Source organism: Leptonychotes weddellii, chromosome 7 (genome assembly GCF_054177405.1).
Source record: "Leptonychotes weddellii isolate Sample4059 chromosome 7, ASM5417740v2, whole genome shotgun sequence".
In the NCBI taxonomy this organism is placed as follows: Eukaryota; Metazoa; Chordata; class Mammalia; order Carnivora; family Phocidae; genus Leptonychotes; species Leptonychotes weddellii.
Window position 1 is genome coordinate 75,085,968 of NC_138375.1, and position 18,619 is coordinate 75,104,586.

Genomic DNA, 18,619 nt, shown 5'->3' on the forward strand with positions numbered 1-18,619 from the left:
TCTATTTTTTGTAACAGTTTCAGAAGAACAGGTATTAATTCTTCTTGAAATGTTTGGTAGAATTCCCCTGGGAAGCCATCTGGCCCTGGGCTTTTGTTTGTTGGGAGATTTTTGATGACTGCTTCAATTTCCTTCGTGGTTATAGGTCTGTTCAGGTTTCCTATTTCTTCCTGGTTCAGTGTTGGTAGTTTATACATCCTAGGAATGCATCCATTTCTTCCAGATTATCTAATTTGCTCATAACATGTTCTTATAATTGTTTGCATTTCTTTGGTGTTGGTTGTGATCTCTCCTCTTTCATCCATGATTTTATTTATTTGGGTCATTTCTCTTTTCTTTTTGATAAGTCTGGCCAGGGGTTTATCAATCTTATTAATTCTTTCAAAGAACCAGCTCCTAGTTTCATTCCCAAAGAGATATCTTTAAGATTTAGAAGTTTAGTTAAACTATCCCCTCCAACCACATGAGCAGAACTTAAAAGAAATCAAATGGGCAAAATGAGAATCAAGCAACAGCTAAATGATGCACAATATATTTATTCTCTTTTCATTTTTGGGTCATGATTTTCATGGCCACACCTTAGTTATATGCTGATTATGCATGTTTGTGTTCTGTGGCACACCTGTGGAAGAATGTTGAGTGTGAGCAGAGCTACTTAGAGATAGACTTTAATGTATGCGGGCCTTACATCAATTGAGAGATGAAATCGAGTTTTTGTAGGTACTTGTGGATTTTTTTTTTTTTAAGCCTTGTTTTACTCTTTAAGGACAGGACTCAATTCCATAGTTTAAGTTGGCTGAGAGGTCTTTCTCAGATTATCTGCAAGGATCCCATGATATTTTTGGTCCTCAGTAAAAACCTCTATCATATGGTTACAAGTCTGATGCCAACATTTTAAAGTTTAACTAAAGTGAGGTGGATTACCCATTACATTGGTATGTTTTTTGGAAGCTTCTTTTAAATCCATGTGATGAAGTTAATTTTTTTCACATGGAATCACCAGGCCTTACATTATTTCTAAGTGGCATTCTTGGTATTTTCTCACCAAATGCACTTTATGCTTACTTTATAAGAGTTTACAAATTTTCCAATTTGTCATTAAGCCTCAAGGTAGTTCTGAAATGCATGTTTTAAGAAGTGACAATAATAAAGGAAGAATTCCTTAAATTCTTGAAAACTTGGTCCCATGTGCCATTTGGTGAGGTTAGTTCTATTCTCCATATGCTTAGAGTATACGATACTTTTCTACATTCAGATGATAGTGTGATCTAATTTTAAAAGAAAAAAACCCCATTAATTATAAAAGGGAAAAATCAACCTTTAAGTTCTTTTGTTCTCATGAAAGAAATTGATATCACAATTATTTAGACAGAAATTATTTTTAAACATGATTTCATGAATTATGTAGTCTAGATTCAACAACTAAGTTGTTTCTTTTTAATGCTATCGGAGGAATGCTTCAAAGGTCTTAAAAACTCATATCTGGGGTGCCTGGGTGGCTCAGTCGTTAAGCATCTACCTTCGGCTCAGGTCATGATCCCAGGGTCCTGGGATTGAGCCCCACATCGGGCTCCCTGCTCAGCGGGAAGCTTGCTTCTCCCTCTCCCACTCCCCCTGCTTGTGTTCCCTCTCTCGCTGTGTCTCTCTCTGTCAAATAAATAAATAAAATCTTTAAAAAATAAAAAAAAAACATATCCTTTGTCTAGTCATTTTTTCTTTTAAGCTAAATTTTTATTTTAATTTCAGACTTAAAAAAATATCGAGATACCTCAAATGCTAATAAAAATATTGAGATTCCTCAAAAAATTCCTCAAATGCATTCACTGTCTCTGAAAACCATTTTTTTCGTGAACTGAGAATAGATTACATGTATTTTTCCTTATATACTTAAGAGTGTATTTCTTATTTTTTTAAAAACTTTATTTATTTGACCAAGAGCACAAGCAGGGGGAGCAGCAGAGGGAGAGGGAGAAGCAGGCTCCCCACTGAGCAGGGAGCCTACCAGGGCTCCATCCCAGGACCCTGAGATCATGACCTGAGCCGAAGATAGATGCTTAACTGACTGAGCCACCCAGGCTTCCCCAGTGTGTATTTCTTAAAAACAAGGGCATTCTCTTTCGTAATCACAGTATAATTATCCATATCAGAAAATAAATAATCATGAAATAAGAGCATTAGATTATAGATGTTACTCAGATTTCACCAAATTATATCAATTGTGTTCTTTATAATAAAGTAAAATAAAATACCAATCATGTATTGATTTCAGTTGTCATGTCTTCTTTGACTCCTTTTGACTAGAAAATTTCCTAGTTTTTGTGTTTTGTGACATACCACTTTTCAAGAGTACAGACCAGCTATTTTGTAGAATTTCTGTCAGTTTGGGTTTGCCTGATGTTTCCTCGTGACTAGATTCAAGTTGTGCCAGACTTTTTAAAATATAGAATTATATAAGATGTGATTTTACAAACAAATCACATTCTAGTTTATAACTCTGAGAATTAATATAATTATTTAAATGTCATATTTTCATCAAACAGAATACTCATCTCCAGCTTCCCAAAAGAAAAGACACTCATAGGAGATTTTATATGCATTTCTTAAAGAATAAACTTGGTTTAATTGTTGATCTTATTAGTTTTGATGGTTTATGAAATCACATAGATTGTTTCGGTATTTACTGAGAAAACAAATAAAATGTACAAATGTAATAGTATTGATCTTCTCTTTTCACAGTAACTCCGGAATGCCCACAGAAAGGAAGAAACCTTTTCCTTTCCTTTGATAAACTCAAATTCTTATCGCAACTCATGAAATCTTTCTTGAAGCTGGAAAAAAATGTTGAAGAATTATTGGAAGAAATATTTGTATCACTCAGGACACCCAGAAATATTTCAGGTAACATGCTCCCTTGTTTAAATTTGTAAATCTATTCTCTCTGTGTTCACGTCCTTCCACTGAATCTATACTATTACTTGGAAAAAAAAAAAGCATGATACAATTCCTTAAATAAATGTTAAATATAATGCACACCATAAAATTACATTTTTATCTTTATATATGGTAAATTCCATAATTCTAATTGACAAAGCATTGTAAGTCAATTCTGGATAATAATCTTCAGATGAAATCAGATTAATTTTTTTTTTTTTAATTCAGAGAAACACAGCCCGGCTTATGGAAAAAAACAAGCATACTGGATGATCTAGTAGCTCCTCTTCTGCTACTAGCAGCCAGATGACCTTAGGCAAACCTTAGACTCCGTTTTCTCATCTTCAAAATGATGGTGTAGGACTAAACTAACTTTCTTTTTGTTTTCTTTTCCTGTTACATGCTTCAAATTTCAATATGTTATGCAGCGTTGTGAGAATTAAATGATTTAGTGTATGTATTTAAAAGACTATCTAGTAGGTAACAAACAATAAAGGTGAGTTGTTATATAAATAATTCTAATTATGTGTTGTTTTAAGTTTAGTTAGTCTTAACAAAATACTTTCGAAGAAAGCTATGCTGTGTATGTTAAAATAATGTTTCTAACATTAAAGGTGGAATTCAAAGGCATAATAGTTAAAATATGTTCTTTGTGTTCATATCTGTACTTATAAATATTTTCATCTATATCAGAATGAACTACACAGAGTTCTCTTTTACATGATACCATGTGTCATTTTAAGGACAATAGCTGCATTTGCGAAATAAAGTGAGGGAACCAAATGATTAGCAATCAATCAGAAAATTTCAAAATCCGATTTCTTAGTAAGGAATTACATTTACTTTAATATTTTACTTTTTTATTTCCTTATTTATTTAGCCTGGGTAAATAATATTGGAAAAGTTACAGGGCTGAAGTTTCTTTTATATTAACCATAGCTTATTGGCCTTCTATGTGTCAGATTAAGTAGCACTACTAAATTATCAAGTAGATCCTTTTTTCAAACTTGGAGATAATTTGAAGAAAAATGGAGGTGGATTTCAGGTTTCTAAAGCTGACAAAAAGTCCAGTAGGAAAATAATAAAAGTATAAGACAGAAAATATGATAATTAAAAGACAGAATGAAAAAGTAGATTTAATTAGGAGATAATATGAACCCTGGAGGATCTTCTAGATTAAACTGACTGGGTCAAAGAGAGATCTGAGTAGATAAATATGCCATCCTAATTTTTGATTGACATGTTGTTGCCTCAAGCAGTTGACATTTGGTGTTGCTACTCATCCATCATGCCTGGCTAAGATTTTGAATCTTTCATCCACATCTCTAGCAGATCTTCTCTGAAGTGTGGATCAAGAAATAGAGCAGACTACAACACATCTAGATTCTTACCTCTTGGGACTCATATTGTTTTGGTCCTAGACCAGGCTCTAGAGAAATTAGGTGAATTTTAAGAATTTTATTCCTTTAAAGGCAGCATAGATTCAAAATTAAAATTGTATTAGAGAAGTATTATAAAGCTACAAAACTCAAATGGCCAACAATTGAAGCAAAGGTTTGATATACCGATTTCAGAAAAAGAAAAAGCTTGTTCAACTCATTTAGATTAAGATCAAGCAGTGTTGAGACTTGCAATATATTTGAGGGAAATAGTTACCATTATTGAATAAAATCAACAGAGAAAATATATAATTATGCTACAATATACTTCCTCACTCAAATTTGTTATTATATAAGCAGCATGGCAGACGAAAGTAACTTCAAATTCACATTAATAAGAATGTATTATAGAAATACAGTTGTGGGTTATTGAACAACGTACGTGGAAGGAATTTTAAAGGACAGGTATAAGAAATTTCTTAAGTACTAGACCATCCCCATGTGATATATGTGTTCTTCATTGTTGAAATTCATATTTTTTTTATAACAAAGCTAAGATTGATTTAATCTGACATAACTTTATATAATGGCTCCCTGCAAAGAATGATCTTGAGGGGAATTGTCAAGAAAAACTTAAATGTTTTGTTCAGTGTAGCCAACTTAATGAATTCTTATCAAAAGCATTGGTTTCTTAAATCAGGACGGAAAAGATTCCTTGAAATGGATGATTAAAGAAACCAAATGCATCTAAAGTTATCCTGATAGTTAATGTTTTGCTTGGAAATCTTGTGTATGAGGGAATAAGGGAAAAAACATCAAGTCATTTGGTTTCCTGTGTGTTTCTTTTGATTGGAGCATATTTTGCTAATAAAGATCTTGGAAAGAGTTGCCTACTATGTCCATGTAACCAAAACAATGTGATGAAAATGAGGGCTTTTTTTTTTTCCCTTATTGTCCAGATGTTTTAAAAATATCCAGGTGCTTAACATCACATAGAGAAAATATAAAGATGATTAACTAAATATTTTACTTTTTACTTTGATGTTTACCACTATATTGACAATTTAGCTAAATTGGCAGTGCTCTTAGTAATTTGAATATGATACAGTAGATTCTGTAGAGACATAAGAAGTATTTTCAGAGAAAGAAAGATATATAGTTATTATATTTATTTACTTTTTTTTTTTTTTGGTCATGACTTGATGGTTTTCTATTTTGGTCACTTCAGCAAATGTCACGACATTATTTGACTGTTATGGTGCCTTGTGGTATTTCTTTTAGGTGATCATATCTTCTGGAGTGGCCTCGGGTTTGATTTACGGGGCACTTCTAATGCTCCTTTGGAATACAGCTGTTCCTCGGGCAGTTCCTCAAATTTTCCAAAGGTGGCATCTGAGATTTATCTAAACCAGGAGGTTTCTTGGCCCTCATTTTTCTTTAGCCCCAGCAATGACAAAGAGCAATGGCTGCTTCAATTGGATGTAAGAAGAACACTTAGGGTTTGTCTCAGAAGAATCAAAGATTTCAGATCTTCTGAAAGATTGTTTGTACTCTTAGGGGGTCTTAAGAGGGGTCAAATGGCTTCTAAGAGTTCCTTAGCTAGATGGTTAAGGGATTGTATTAGGGAGGCGTATGTAGTTAAGGTAAAGAGGCTCCTAGGGTTTGTAAAGCTCATTACACTAGGACTTTAGCTGTTTCTTGGGCAGAGAGGTCGAAGGCTTCCACATTGGAAATTTGCAAGGTGGCCACCTGGGCTTCTCTTCATACTTTTTCATAGTATTATCTCTTGGATGTAGTCTCTTCCACAGATTCAGCTTTTGGTGGGAGGTTGCTTGTGAGCCAGAAAAGAACAGTGAAGAAAAGAAAGACTTGTAGTTCCCACTTAGAGCTGCCAACAAGGCAAGTTGCTTTGTAGTGCACACAATGGGAGCCTATGAAGACCAATTTGGGTGTGAAAGTGGATGTCACAGGGAAGTACTGCCAAGCTCTACTCTCTATGAAAGAAAGCGGCAGTGTGGAAACTAACCAGAAATGTAAAATGAACCACAGCGAACTCTTTAGGGGGAGCGTGTTTAGCAGCTGGCTTTCCTGTGACCCTCTGCACTCTACTGACGTCCTTAATCTGGGCATGCTCTGAAGGAAACCAGTGTTGACTGCATACAAATACGTATGTTTTAGAGTGATGAGCCAAAAATGGGCTACTTCTCTAGGCAATGCTAGTAAGTGTATAGAGTTTTCAATATATATTTAAATAGATGAAATAATTTGTCACATGTTCACAGAGCTCATAAAGTTGGACAATGCCAAATTTTGATATTGACCATTTTGAATTCCAAACAAATACAAAAATGCCACAATTCATTAAAACCACAAGGTATCTTATTAGTCTAGAATCAGTCTTACTGATACTGCCTTAAAATGATCCCTTTTGTTCTTTATATAGGATTAGGTTTCTTAATTCTTTTTAATTTGATGTGGAAAAGATGGTATTCTAAAAGTTATCATAACTGCTTGATAATTCATTTTCGATCTTACTGTAGAATTGCTCACTGGCAAAAGAAGTCTTGGGAAGCTTATCTTTTTTTCTTATTCGTCTTGAAGATAGGCAAATGGTTTGTATAAACATCAAGGCATGTTACTTTGAGTGAGTAAGCATAATGTATTTGGAAGTGAAATGATAAATATAAGATAATTAACTTTTTTTTAAAGTCTTAAACCAAAGCTGCACAATGGCAGATAGTTATTTCCAGAAACAGATCTGCAAAGCCTGTAGTTTGAACTAGTGTTATTTTTCCAGAGTTAAATATCTTTTTAAATTAGCTGGTTTTATGAGCTTTCTGTAGGAAAGTAAGATGACATTAAGAATCTAAGCATTGTCCCTTCATGTCATTAACAATTTGATCTTTATTATTTTTTCTCCTTTGATTTGAATAGTAGTCGATGCATATAGTAAAACTTTTAACAAGAGAAAAGAGTATATAGTGAAAATTAAGTCTTTTTCCATTCCAGTTGTCTGGTTTTCCTTTCCAGAGACAACTACTTTTGTATATATCCCCATGTTAACATAACATGAAATCTTGTCATACTATGCAGAGCTTCTTTTTTATTAACAGTTGTATAGAAAGATCTCATTCTTTCTAATATGTGAATAATTTTCCAATGGCACATGTACCATAATTTAACCTGTTACTCATTGATGAGCATTTAGGGTTCTGTTTTCCCTTCATTTGCTACCACAAACAATGATTGTGCAAATTTCCTTACCTTTGTCTTAAATGTGCACATGCATACCTGGACAGTGAATTTCTAAAGTGAAATTGCCAAGTGAAAAGGTATGGTAGTTAAGAGGATGAAAAGACAAGCCATAGACTGAGAAAAATATTTGCAAAACACATATCTGATAAAGGACTTGTATCCAAAATATACAAAGAACACTTAAAATTCAACAAGAAAACAACAACAAAAACTCAATTAAAAAATGAGCAAAAGATCTGAACAGACTCCTTATCAAAGAAGATATACAGATGGCAAATAAACATATGAAAAGATGCTCAACATCATATGTCATCAGGGAAATGCAAAGCAAAACAGAGATACCACTACACACTTGTTAGAATGGCTAAAATCTGAAACACTAACAACACCAAATTCTTACAAGGATTTTTTTAAATTAGTAGACTCTCAACAGGAACTCTCACTGCTGATGGGAATGGAAAATACTGTATGTAGCCTCTCAAGAAGATGATTTCATTGTATCTTACAAGCTAAACACTGTCTTATATTATCTAGTAATCACACTCACAGGTGTTTACACAAATGAGTTGAAAACTTATGTTCACATAAAAACCAACACATGAATGTTTATAGCAGCTTTATTCATAATTGCCAAAACTTAGAATCTACCAAGACGTCCTTCAGCAGATGAATAGATAAATAAATTGTGGTGCATCCAGACAATGAAATATTATTCAGTGATAAAAATAAATGAGATACCAAACTACAAAAATACATGGAGAAATCTTAAATGCATACTGCTAAATGAAAGAAGCCAATCTGAAAAGACTATATCGTATATGATTCCAATTAAATAACGTTCTGGAAAAAACGAAAGTATAGGGACAGTAAGAAGATCAGTAGTTGCCAAGGGAAGGGAAGGGAAGGGGGGAAAGAGGTGAATAGATGGAGCACACGAGATTTCTAGAGCAGTGAAATAATTTTATAAGAAACAGTAATGGCGGATACATGACATTATGCACTTGGCAAAACCCATAGAATGCACAACACAAAGAATGAATCCTTAATTTCAAAATGAATTAAAGACCTAAATGTGAGACCTGAAACCATAAAAATCCTAGAAGGGAGCATAGGCCATAATTTCTCTGACATCGGCCCTAGCAACATTTTTCTAGCTATGTCTCCTGAGGCAAGGGAAACAAAAGCAAAAATAAACTATTAGGACTCTTCAAAATAAAAACTCTTCACAGCAAAGGAAACAATCAACAAAACTAAAAGGCAACCTGCAGAATGGGAGAAGATATTTGAAAATGACATATCCAATAAAGGGTTAGTATCCAAAATATAAAGAACTTACAAGACTCGACACCCAAAAAACAAATAATCCAATTAAAAAATGGACAGAAGACATGAACAGACATTTTCCAAAAGAAGACATCCAGATGGCCAACAGACACATGAAAAGATGCTCGACATCACTCATCATCAGGGAAATACAAATCAAAACTATAATGAGATATCACCTCATACCTGTCAGAATGGCTAAAATCAAAAACACAAGAAACAAGTTTTGGCGAGGATGTGGGGAAAAAGGAACCCTCTTGCACTGTTGGTGGGAATGCAAACTAGTACAGCCCCTCTGGAAAACAGTATGGAGGTTCCTCTAAAAGTTAAACATAGAACTACTCTACAATCCAGTAATCAAACTACTGGGGATTTACCCAAAAAATACAAAACCATTAATTCAAAGGGATATGTGCAAGCCTATGTTTATTGCAGTGTTATCTACAATAGCAAATTATGGAAGCAGCTCAAGTGTCCATTGATTGACGAATGGGTAAAGAAGATGTGAGATATATAATGGAATATTATTCAACCGTAAAAGAGAATGAAATCTTGCCATTTGCAATGACATGGATGGAGCTAGAGAGTATAATCCTAAATGAAATAAATCAGTCTGAGAAAGACAAATACCCTATGATTTCACTCATGTGGAATTTAAGGAACAAACAAAAAAAGAACAAGGAAAAGAAAGAGAGAGACAAACCAAGAAACAGACTCTTAACTGTAAGAGAACAAACTGATAATTACCAGAGGGGAGGTGGGTGATAGGGATTAAGGAGTGCTATTGTCCTGATGAGCGCAGAATGATGTATGGACTTGTTGAATTGCTGTATTGTACACCTGAAACTAATATAACACTGCATGTTAAGTATACTGGAATTAAAATAAAAGCTTAATAAAAAATGAATCCTAATGTAAACTATGGACTTTAGGTAATAATAATCAATGTTGGTTCCTCAGCTGTAAAAAATATACCACACCAGGGGCAGCTGGGTGGCTCAGTTGGTTAAGTGTCTGACTCTGGATCTCAGCTCAGGTCTTGATCTCAGGGTCATGAGTTCAAGCCCCGCAGTGGGCTCCTCACCAGGTGTGGAGTCTACTTTAAATATATATATTTAAGGGCAGAGAGAGAGGGAGTATATGGAAACTCCGTACTTTCTGCTCAATATTTCTGTAAGCCTAAAATTGCTCTAAAAAATAAAGTCTACTAATAAAAAAAAAAATAGACATTTTGAGAAAGAGTGCCAAGTCAGTTTGTCACATCTATTTTGACTGCTAATGATATTTTTGTCATGCAGAATTTTTTATGCAGAATTGTTATGGCTTCTGCTTTTGTGTCCTTCTGAAAAATCTCCTCTACATAAATCTTTTAAAAAATATTCTATATTTTCTTTTAATAGCCTTATAGTTTCATTTTTCTTTAAAATCTTTCATTAATCTGGATTTTATTTCAGTATTAGAATTAATTATTTATAGTACCATTTTTTTAAAGATATAGTAAAACGCAAGCCATAGAGAAGGCATTTTAGGGGCGCCTCAGTGGCTCAGTCGGTTAAGCGTCTGCCTTTGGCCCAGGGCATGATTCTACGGTCCTGGGATCGAGCCCCACATCGGGCTCCCTGCTTCCTCAGGGAGCCTGCTTCTCCCTCTCCCTCTGCCTGGTGCTTGCTCTCCTTGTACTCTCTTTCTGTCAAATAAATAAAATCTTTTGGGCACCTGGGTGGCTCAGATGGTTGGGCGTCTGCCTTCGGCTCGGGTCATGATCTCAGGGTCCTGGGATCGAGTCCCGCATCGGGCTCCCTGCTCCTCGGGAGCCTGCTTCTCCCTCTGCCTCTCTCTCTCTCTATTCATGTCTGTCATGAATAAATAAATAAAATCTTTGGAAAAAATAAATAAATAAATAAAATCTTTTTTAAAAAAAAGAGAAGGCATTTTAGGTTAAATGGTATAACACTGATCTAAAACCCTCTCTATGTTGTAGTGTGTGTTGAGAAATGAAGCAGGATTCTTAAACTACAGTCAGTAGGCCCTTGGGGTTCACGAATGCACTGTGCAAGAGGGCCTGGGAATCCCCAATACTATGTGTGTTTGTGAGTGTGTGTGTATGCACACCTACCATGCAATCATATTGTACATTTTGGATGGAGTATTCTGTCACTTTTATCAAGTTCTCAGAAGTGTTCACAAATCCAAAATGTTTAAGAATACTGAAGGTGAGGAAAACTTTTCCTCATAATACATAAACTCTGATAAAATTTCCAAAAAGGATATTATCGCTTGCCAAATGGAGTATTTATCTTTCTAGAGAATGCTTTTGTAAATTGTACTACTTAGGAATCATTCATGATTATGCTCATAGAGCCACATTTATTTATTTTTATTTTTTTTATTATGTTATGTTAATCACCATACATTACATCATTAGTTTTTGATGTGGTGTTCCATGATTCCTTGTTTGCATATAACACCCAGTGTTCCATTCAGTACGTGCCCTCTTTAATACCCATCACCAGGCTAACCCATCCCCCCACGCCGCTCCCCTCTGGAACCCTCAGTTTGTTTCTCCTCCTCCAATTCCCCCCCTTCATTTTTCCCTTCCTGCTATCTTCTTCTTCTTCTTTTTTTTTTTTTTAAACATATAATGTATTATTTGCTTCAGAGGTACAGGTCTGTGATTCATCAGTCTTAAACAATTCACAGCGCATAGAGCCACATTTAGAAAAAACTAAAAGCAAAAACCTCTCACATCTTTGAGATGATTATATCAGTCAAAAGTCCTACTGATAAGAATCGGTAAGATTTTGAAATTTGTTTACTCGGGACATAAGCAGAAACCAATTCTTAAGATTCTAAAATTAAAAAAAAAAACACATCAAAGTTTATAATTGATCATCATATATCAAGTCTAAGCAAAAACAAAAGGTAAATGCTAACTCATTCATTTCAAATTAACTATAATTAATAGAACCTTACTGGAAAAGTGGGAAGTTTCTTTTTGGCATATTTTTTACTACATTTTTGTAGCTCTATTTTTTCCCCATGGAAAAGACTTCCTTAATTCTAAAATATAAAGGTAAGGAAATATTTCCACTTTAAGAGCTAAAGATCATTTCTTATCCCAGGGTTTGTGTTTTTGCAGTGGATTATTGATATACTTATTAATAGTGTATTTTTTCCTGATGTGCTGATGTTTACCCATGTACTGTTGTTCTTCCTCATTTCAAGAAAAGAAGTATTAATGTGCTAAGGAACATCACCATTTCTTAAATGCACCATTCTTAAGTTTAGAAGTTAAATTTTTAAATGAATAAGGAAATTAATTTTACTTTGTACTCTTGTTTTTAAGATTTTTTTTTTTAATTTGTCAGAGAGAGAGAGAGCACAAGCAGGGGGAGTGGCAGGCAGAGGGAGAAGCAGGTTCCCCACTGAGCAAGGAGCCCAATGCAGGACTCGATCCCAGGACCTCAAACCCAGGATCATGACCTGAACTGAAGGCAGATGCTTAACCGACTGAGCCACCCAGGCGTCCCTTACTTTATACTCTTATCTTACGTTATCAGCATGAAAGTATATTAATGACAAAGGGATCTATATTTTACAGATTATATATGAATGTATATCAACTGTAAATATAAATAGCATATGCCATCAAGTTGTATGTATGGAAAGTGGCTCTACATATTTTGATCCTGTAGTTACTGTAAATGGTGACATCACCCTATGTCTTGTTGACTGTGTTCTGTGCATCTTGATATATGTATATGTGTGTCTATACTAGGGATAGAGCTTTTCTACATCATTAATTTTAACCTGAGTCTATTAATTCCATCTGGCGTGGTTTGTTTTTCTTAATGTATGTTTGTGTGTTTATTTTCTCTTGCGTAGGAATTTTGGATCCATCCAGTCAAGAAGTTGTAATAGAGAAACCTAGAGCAAGTGAAACCAGAGTTCCTTCAGAGCAATTGCTACCGGTGAAAGAGGTGAATGAGGAAAAAAGTGTGGTAGTTTTTTACTCATATAAAACAGTATCATATGTCTATAAATCCATTATGAATCAAAAGGTCTTGAGTTTTACCCTTTGCCACTAAAGAAAAATATTCCTGGTTGAAAAGCATATAAGTTTTGGCAAAAATTGAATTTACTTGGGACGCCGCTCTCTTGCACAGTGTATTTCCTGGAAGAAGTAGGGCACTGCAAGTGAAGAAATCTGTGTTCTTATCCCAATTCACCATCTACACTTTGAGAATTTGGGCTGTAGGTAATTGTTGAAAGTGAGAAAATGGACATTAGAAAGGCAAGGAAAGAGGGAAGAATAGCTTGAACTGGTCTCTTATTTTAGAGTGCTTATCAATAATCCACTGGTCTCTGCCTGTTCTCAGATCCATTACTACTCTTCCCCTGCTCTGCTTTGTGTTATAGAGAACTAGCCTTCCAGGATTCCAGGAAGTTTGGGCCCATGGAAGGCAGTGATGGGGAACTGGAGGGTGGATAGAGAGAAACCAGAGTATTTCTTTCCCTCTTTCTGTTTTAGGAAACATCTCTAGTAGTAGCTGTGACTCTCATCTCCTCCATGGACCCTGATCTCAACACACAGCTCCACCTGTCATGTCTGCATTACCTTTAACTTAGACTGGTGGCCCCAGGAACCACACTCCCATATACAGTCCCTTTTCTTGTTCCTCCAGCCCTAGAAGTGGCAGTGGCTTCCTACTCTCTTCATATCTGTCTTGCTTCATATCTCATGTTCGGCTCCTCAAAATTCCATCACTTTAGTAACTAACACCCTACATTAAAATTCTTCCTTTTGAAATACCTAGCGTGGTTTCTGTTTTCTGAATGGATCTTGACTGATATAGCAGGTAAACATTTAAAAGGGCAAAAAACGGGCGCCTGGGTGGCTCAGTTGGTTAACCGTCTGCCTTCCGCTCAGGTCATGATCCGAGGGTCCTGGATCCCAGGGTCCTGGGATTGAGCCCCACATGGGGCTCCCTGCTCAGCGGGGAGCCTGCCGGAGCCTGCCTCTCCCTCTGCTGCTCCCCCTGCTTGTGCTCTCTCACTCTCTCTGTCAAATAAATAAATAAAATCTTTAAAAAGAAATTTAAAAAAATAAAAGGGCAAAAAAACCCCAGAGTTTTAACAGTTTCAGTATAGAAAGGAAGGGAAATAATAGGGAAAATGGAAAGTTATATATTATGCCTTAGCCAAAAATCAGCGTAGGTATTAAGAAATTAGCTTTAGGTAATAGAAGAAGGGCATTCAGTAGGTATCTGTTTTGTGCACAGAACAGAAAGCCACATTATTTCCTCTTTCTTCTTGGATCAACTAGTAAACGTTCTCTATTCTAACTGGATATGTGTGATGCCAAACATCAGATGGGAAGAGTAGAAGTAGGCAAGTAGTAGTTCATGAAAACAGCCTTCTAGGAGTTGATTTGAATAGTAAAAGTTTCCAGTTTTCTTTTTAAGAGCACCTGTTAATGTGCTTGATTTTCTGTATTTTGAAAAGAGAATTCAGATGGGTCAAGATATTGTAATCACATATAAATTACCACAGGCAAAGGTAATCATCATTGCACAAAATACAGAATTGTCACTGAGGTCATGGCAATTAATGGCAATTTTCACCAGAACATATTTCCTTGATTGATTGAATGAATGAATGAATGATTTTAATGAGTAGACATGCTCTGGGGGGAGAACAAGAAGCAGAGTTTTGTTGTTGTTTTTATTTTTCATGGAGGTAAGTTCCTTTTTACATTTCTGTCATAAATGGGTCCCAAGAAAATACTGTTAGGGCAGAGGACTATACCTGTGGCCCTTCTGAAGTTTCATTTATAAGGAAGGAGATTGTATGAGCTGAGTAGTTTCAATTATTAACTAATTTTTATGTAAAAATAAGATGAGAAATGTGTTTTCAGGCCCTATGATGTTAAAGGTCCAAATATACTTTAGAAAGAAATATACATACATAATTATATATGTACATAATTATATACGTAATGAAAATGAGAGCTACTACTTTTTTATTATAGATTTTGATTTTAGATTTGATTATTGATTATAGTCATAGAATTACATAGAATTTCAGCTCTAGAAGATGAATCATCTTTATTACTTCATACAGTATATACAGAAAGCACTAAATAAATGCTGACTGGAATGTATGTATAGGAAAAGTAAGCTAATGATCATAATCTCGGTGATTTTAGACTGAGACAAACCATAGAAATCATTCAAAATCAGCTCTTTTACTTTTCTAACCAAAACACTGAGATCCAGAAAAATAAGTAATTCAGTCAGGCATATTGAGCCTAGGGTCCTCTGAAGTTGGAGTAGGTGTATTATTACAGTAAGCAAGATTACACTGAAACAGGGAAAATTCAATGTTAAGCCTGTGTTCACCTACTACCTGTAATTTTTTAGTACTTAAGAGAACATTAGAGGACTTGGGGATAATATACATTCATAATTATATTGAGCCCAGAACTCAAGAAAAAAAGAAGACAAAACACCACCAGCCTCCATTCCTTGCAGCCTCTCCCACTCCCCCAACACAGAGCAATGCAGATAATTTTAATTCCTCATTTCTTGGAACAAAAGTAGTGCTGCTTCCAATTTGTGGGTGAAGAAACTGAGTAAAATTCTAAAGAAGTAAAACTCTAGAAAGGTGCCTTGATGTAATTTCTCTGAGGAATTTCTTGTTGCTCTTTTTTGGCTTGTCTGGATTTCTGAGAGTGAAAAAGAAATAAAAAATTGAATATTAAATCCTGTCTTATGTTGCAATGCTTGTTAACAATAAACTACAAAAAAGACTATAAAAATCTAATTTAGGCTTTATTAAATCTATTGAATTTAAAGGTTGCTTTATGTGATAAACTGTAAATGTAACTTTTAACTCTCATAAAGATAGTTTTATTGAACTATATTTAAAAGATTAAATTTTGAAAAAAGTTTTTGATTAAATCCACTGATGAATTAAAATGAAATGCCAGTATATTACTCTGTATAAAGAATACACATGTTTTTGTATATTGCTTTATTCACTGGGTAATATTTTTCAGGTTGTAAGAATGGTTTTTGCCATTTACCAAAGAATACCTATATTCAAATGTTGAAAGAAAGTAATAATTTTATATCTATAACAATATGAACACTTGTTGCTGAGTTAAGATTAATATAACTTCATATAAATTTATATTTCAGGCTATTTCACTAGATTTTGCTTGGCGAAGTGCATTTAAAGAAGTGTCTCTTCCTATGGCACAGTGTATAACAACAGCAATTGAAGATTTTTCCACAAAAATTCTCCAACAGGAACAGAATGAAAGGTCTTTGGCTGTAACCTATGCTATGACCCTTGTAAATGTGCAGCAAGTTTGGCAAGACAGTCATGTGGTTCCTGAGGAGGATCAACCAAAGAAAATTGCAAAGGCAAGTGTCAAATGAAATCCTTTCAAACTGTCGACTGGCATAATGAGATCTTTTTTTTTTTTTTTTAATATAAGACATTGCGGGGCACCTGGGTGGCTCAGTTGATTGAGCATCTGACTCTTGGTTTTGGCTTCAGTCATGATCTCATGGGTGGTGGGATCGAATCCTGTGACGGGCTCTGCACTCAGTGGGGAGTCTGCTTGAAGATTCTCTCCCTCTGTCCTTCCCCCCCCACTTATATTCACTCTCTTCCTCTCTCTCAAATAAATAAAATAAATCTTAAAAAAAATATATAAGACATTGCAAAGGGAACCTATAGAACAATTGTAGAGTCTCTTGGCAAATACTTGGTATTTAACTCAGTACCAGATTTCTTCTCTGGTGTCCATGGGCCACAGCCACTGCTAGCAAAAAAGACTGAAACCTGTGGCCAACTTGTCGCTCCATGAGTCTGAGGCCTCTAAAGCAGACGCTTCTGTGACTTCATGGGGAGCTGGGAAAACTGCTTGTTTGGGCTATACCTTTGAATGATTTCTCCCGAAAAATTGAGGAGGTTGAAGGAATTACTGTCTTTTATTGGTCTAGGCAACTTTTAAATCTTTATTTACACGCCAATGCACATTCTGTTTCGTTAGCATCTGTCTTGCATCTTTATTTGTGCCTTGAGAGTCACAGAGCATACTGAGAAAATAGGAAGTAATTATGCAAATAAATGAATGCAGTTACTCAGTATTAAGCCCACAATGAGTTCAGCAACTTATGACTGGAATGTTTTTAAAAGAGCATTCTTGGGGTGCCTGGGTGGCTCAGTCAGGTAAGCCTTCGGCTCAGGTGATGATCCCAGGGTCGAGATCAAGCCCCACATGGGGTTCCCTGCTCAGCGGAGAGTCTGCCTCTCTTTCTCCATCTGCCTCTCCCCCAGCTCATATTCTCTCTCTCTCAAATAAATAAATAAAATCTTTTTTTTTTTTTTAAAAAGAGCATTCTTAAAGATGGCCTCCTTATTTGGCTACTGCCAACCTGAGGCTCTAGAACATTCCCCTGGGAAGACTGTTGGCAAATTGGGAGTGCAGGCTAGTATTGCCTTCCCATCCCTCATACTTCCTTTGCCAGTGAGAAAGAGTAAATTGGTAATAACGAATGAAAAGCCAAGAACATCACTTCTGAAAGTTGCTGACTCCTCACCAATAAGAAGATGCCATGTGATATTGTTTCTGATGCTTCTAGATTATTTAAAATAAATCGATAGACCTTATGTATAGGTGGTGATTAATAAGAAGATACTTTATGAAAATTCAACAAAGAAACTAGAATAAGTTCAAAAATAATACAGATTAGTATCAAGGATACATGTTTTCCAACTTCTGTTAACTACAAATAAAGCATTGTCATGTAAAGCCATTTCATGAGTTTTTCATAATTTCGGTCTGGAAAGCATAAGTTTTGAAGGTTATATATAGAGAAGCATCCTTTTGGTATTTCCTTATTGACATAAAACATTTAACTTTCTACAAGAAACTGAGAAATTGATTATTATAACGTTGTGTCATTATATTTATGCTTGATGCCAAATTCATTATTTAGGAATTTGGCTCCCCTGTACATAAATTACACGGTGCTGTCAGAGTACAAATAACTCAGTGCTACATTTATTTCTCCCTAGTTTTGTTCTGACATCATGGAAAAACTTGACACAATGCTTCCACTGGCTCTGGCATGCAGAGATGATTCTTTCCAGGAAATTAGAGCAAACTTTGTGGAGGCCTGCTGTAAAGTGGCAACAGCTGTCCTGGCGAGACTGCAAGAGAGAGGCAAGGAGTTTCCTGCCAAAGCACCCCTGACAAACTTACACACATTGCTCTCCACAGCCGTCTATGTCTTCCAGCATTTTACGCAGTATGATGATTTGATGAAAGAAAATACTAAGAAGTGAGTGTCATTTACATTAAGTTGATGGCCATGCTTAAAGGAACATGTAATCTTTGGATATCACTGGAGTGAAATTTTGATGATAATATTTGAGAAGGAGAAAAGTATAATGAACATGGTGAATTACGTTCATTTGTCTTAACTTGAACATGTCAAAAAGGTGGAGCATGGGATCGATTAAACCAGATACATAGCTTAGGAAGAAAGACAGCTATTCTTTCTAAGGCCTATTCCAGAGAGAAACCCATACATTTTCCATATTCTGATCGGGAGCAGCGATTTTCTGCATGCTATTGATGACCTGACCAAACAGACCCTCCCGTTTTGTAAGGCACACCACACTGACTACCCTGGAAAGGAAAACTAAGCTTG

The 18,619-nt window shown here is 35.3% G+C and overlaps 1 protein-coding gene across 5 annotated transcripts in view; it reads left to right on the forward strand.

The window, feature by feature from the left end:
- Positions 1-18,619, forward strand: part of KIAA0825 (KIAA0825 ortholog) — a 380,793-nt gene that overhangs the window by 100,901 nt on the left and 261,273 nt on the right. For 4 of the 5 annotated variants that reach the window (XM_081826564.1, XM_031038286.2, XM_081826563.1 and 1 more), the window contains 4 exons: positions 2,737-2,898; positions 12,774-12,868; positions 16,091-16,318; positions 17,982-18,247. In XM_081826564.1, coding sequence (XP_081682690.1) covers positions 2,737-2,898; positions 12,774-12,868; positions 16,091-16,318; positions 17,982-18,247 — 751 coding nt within the window. Of the gene's footprint in view, positions 1-2,736; positions 2,899-3,159; positions 6,257-12,773; positions 12,869-16,090; positions 16,319-17,981; positions 18,248-18,619 lie in introns of those variants that run through there. The other variant, XM_081826567.1, reaches the window with a different exon arrangement.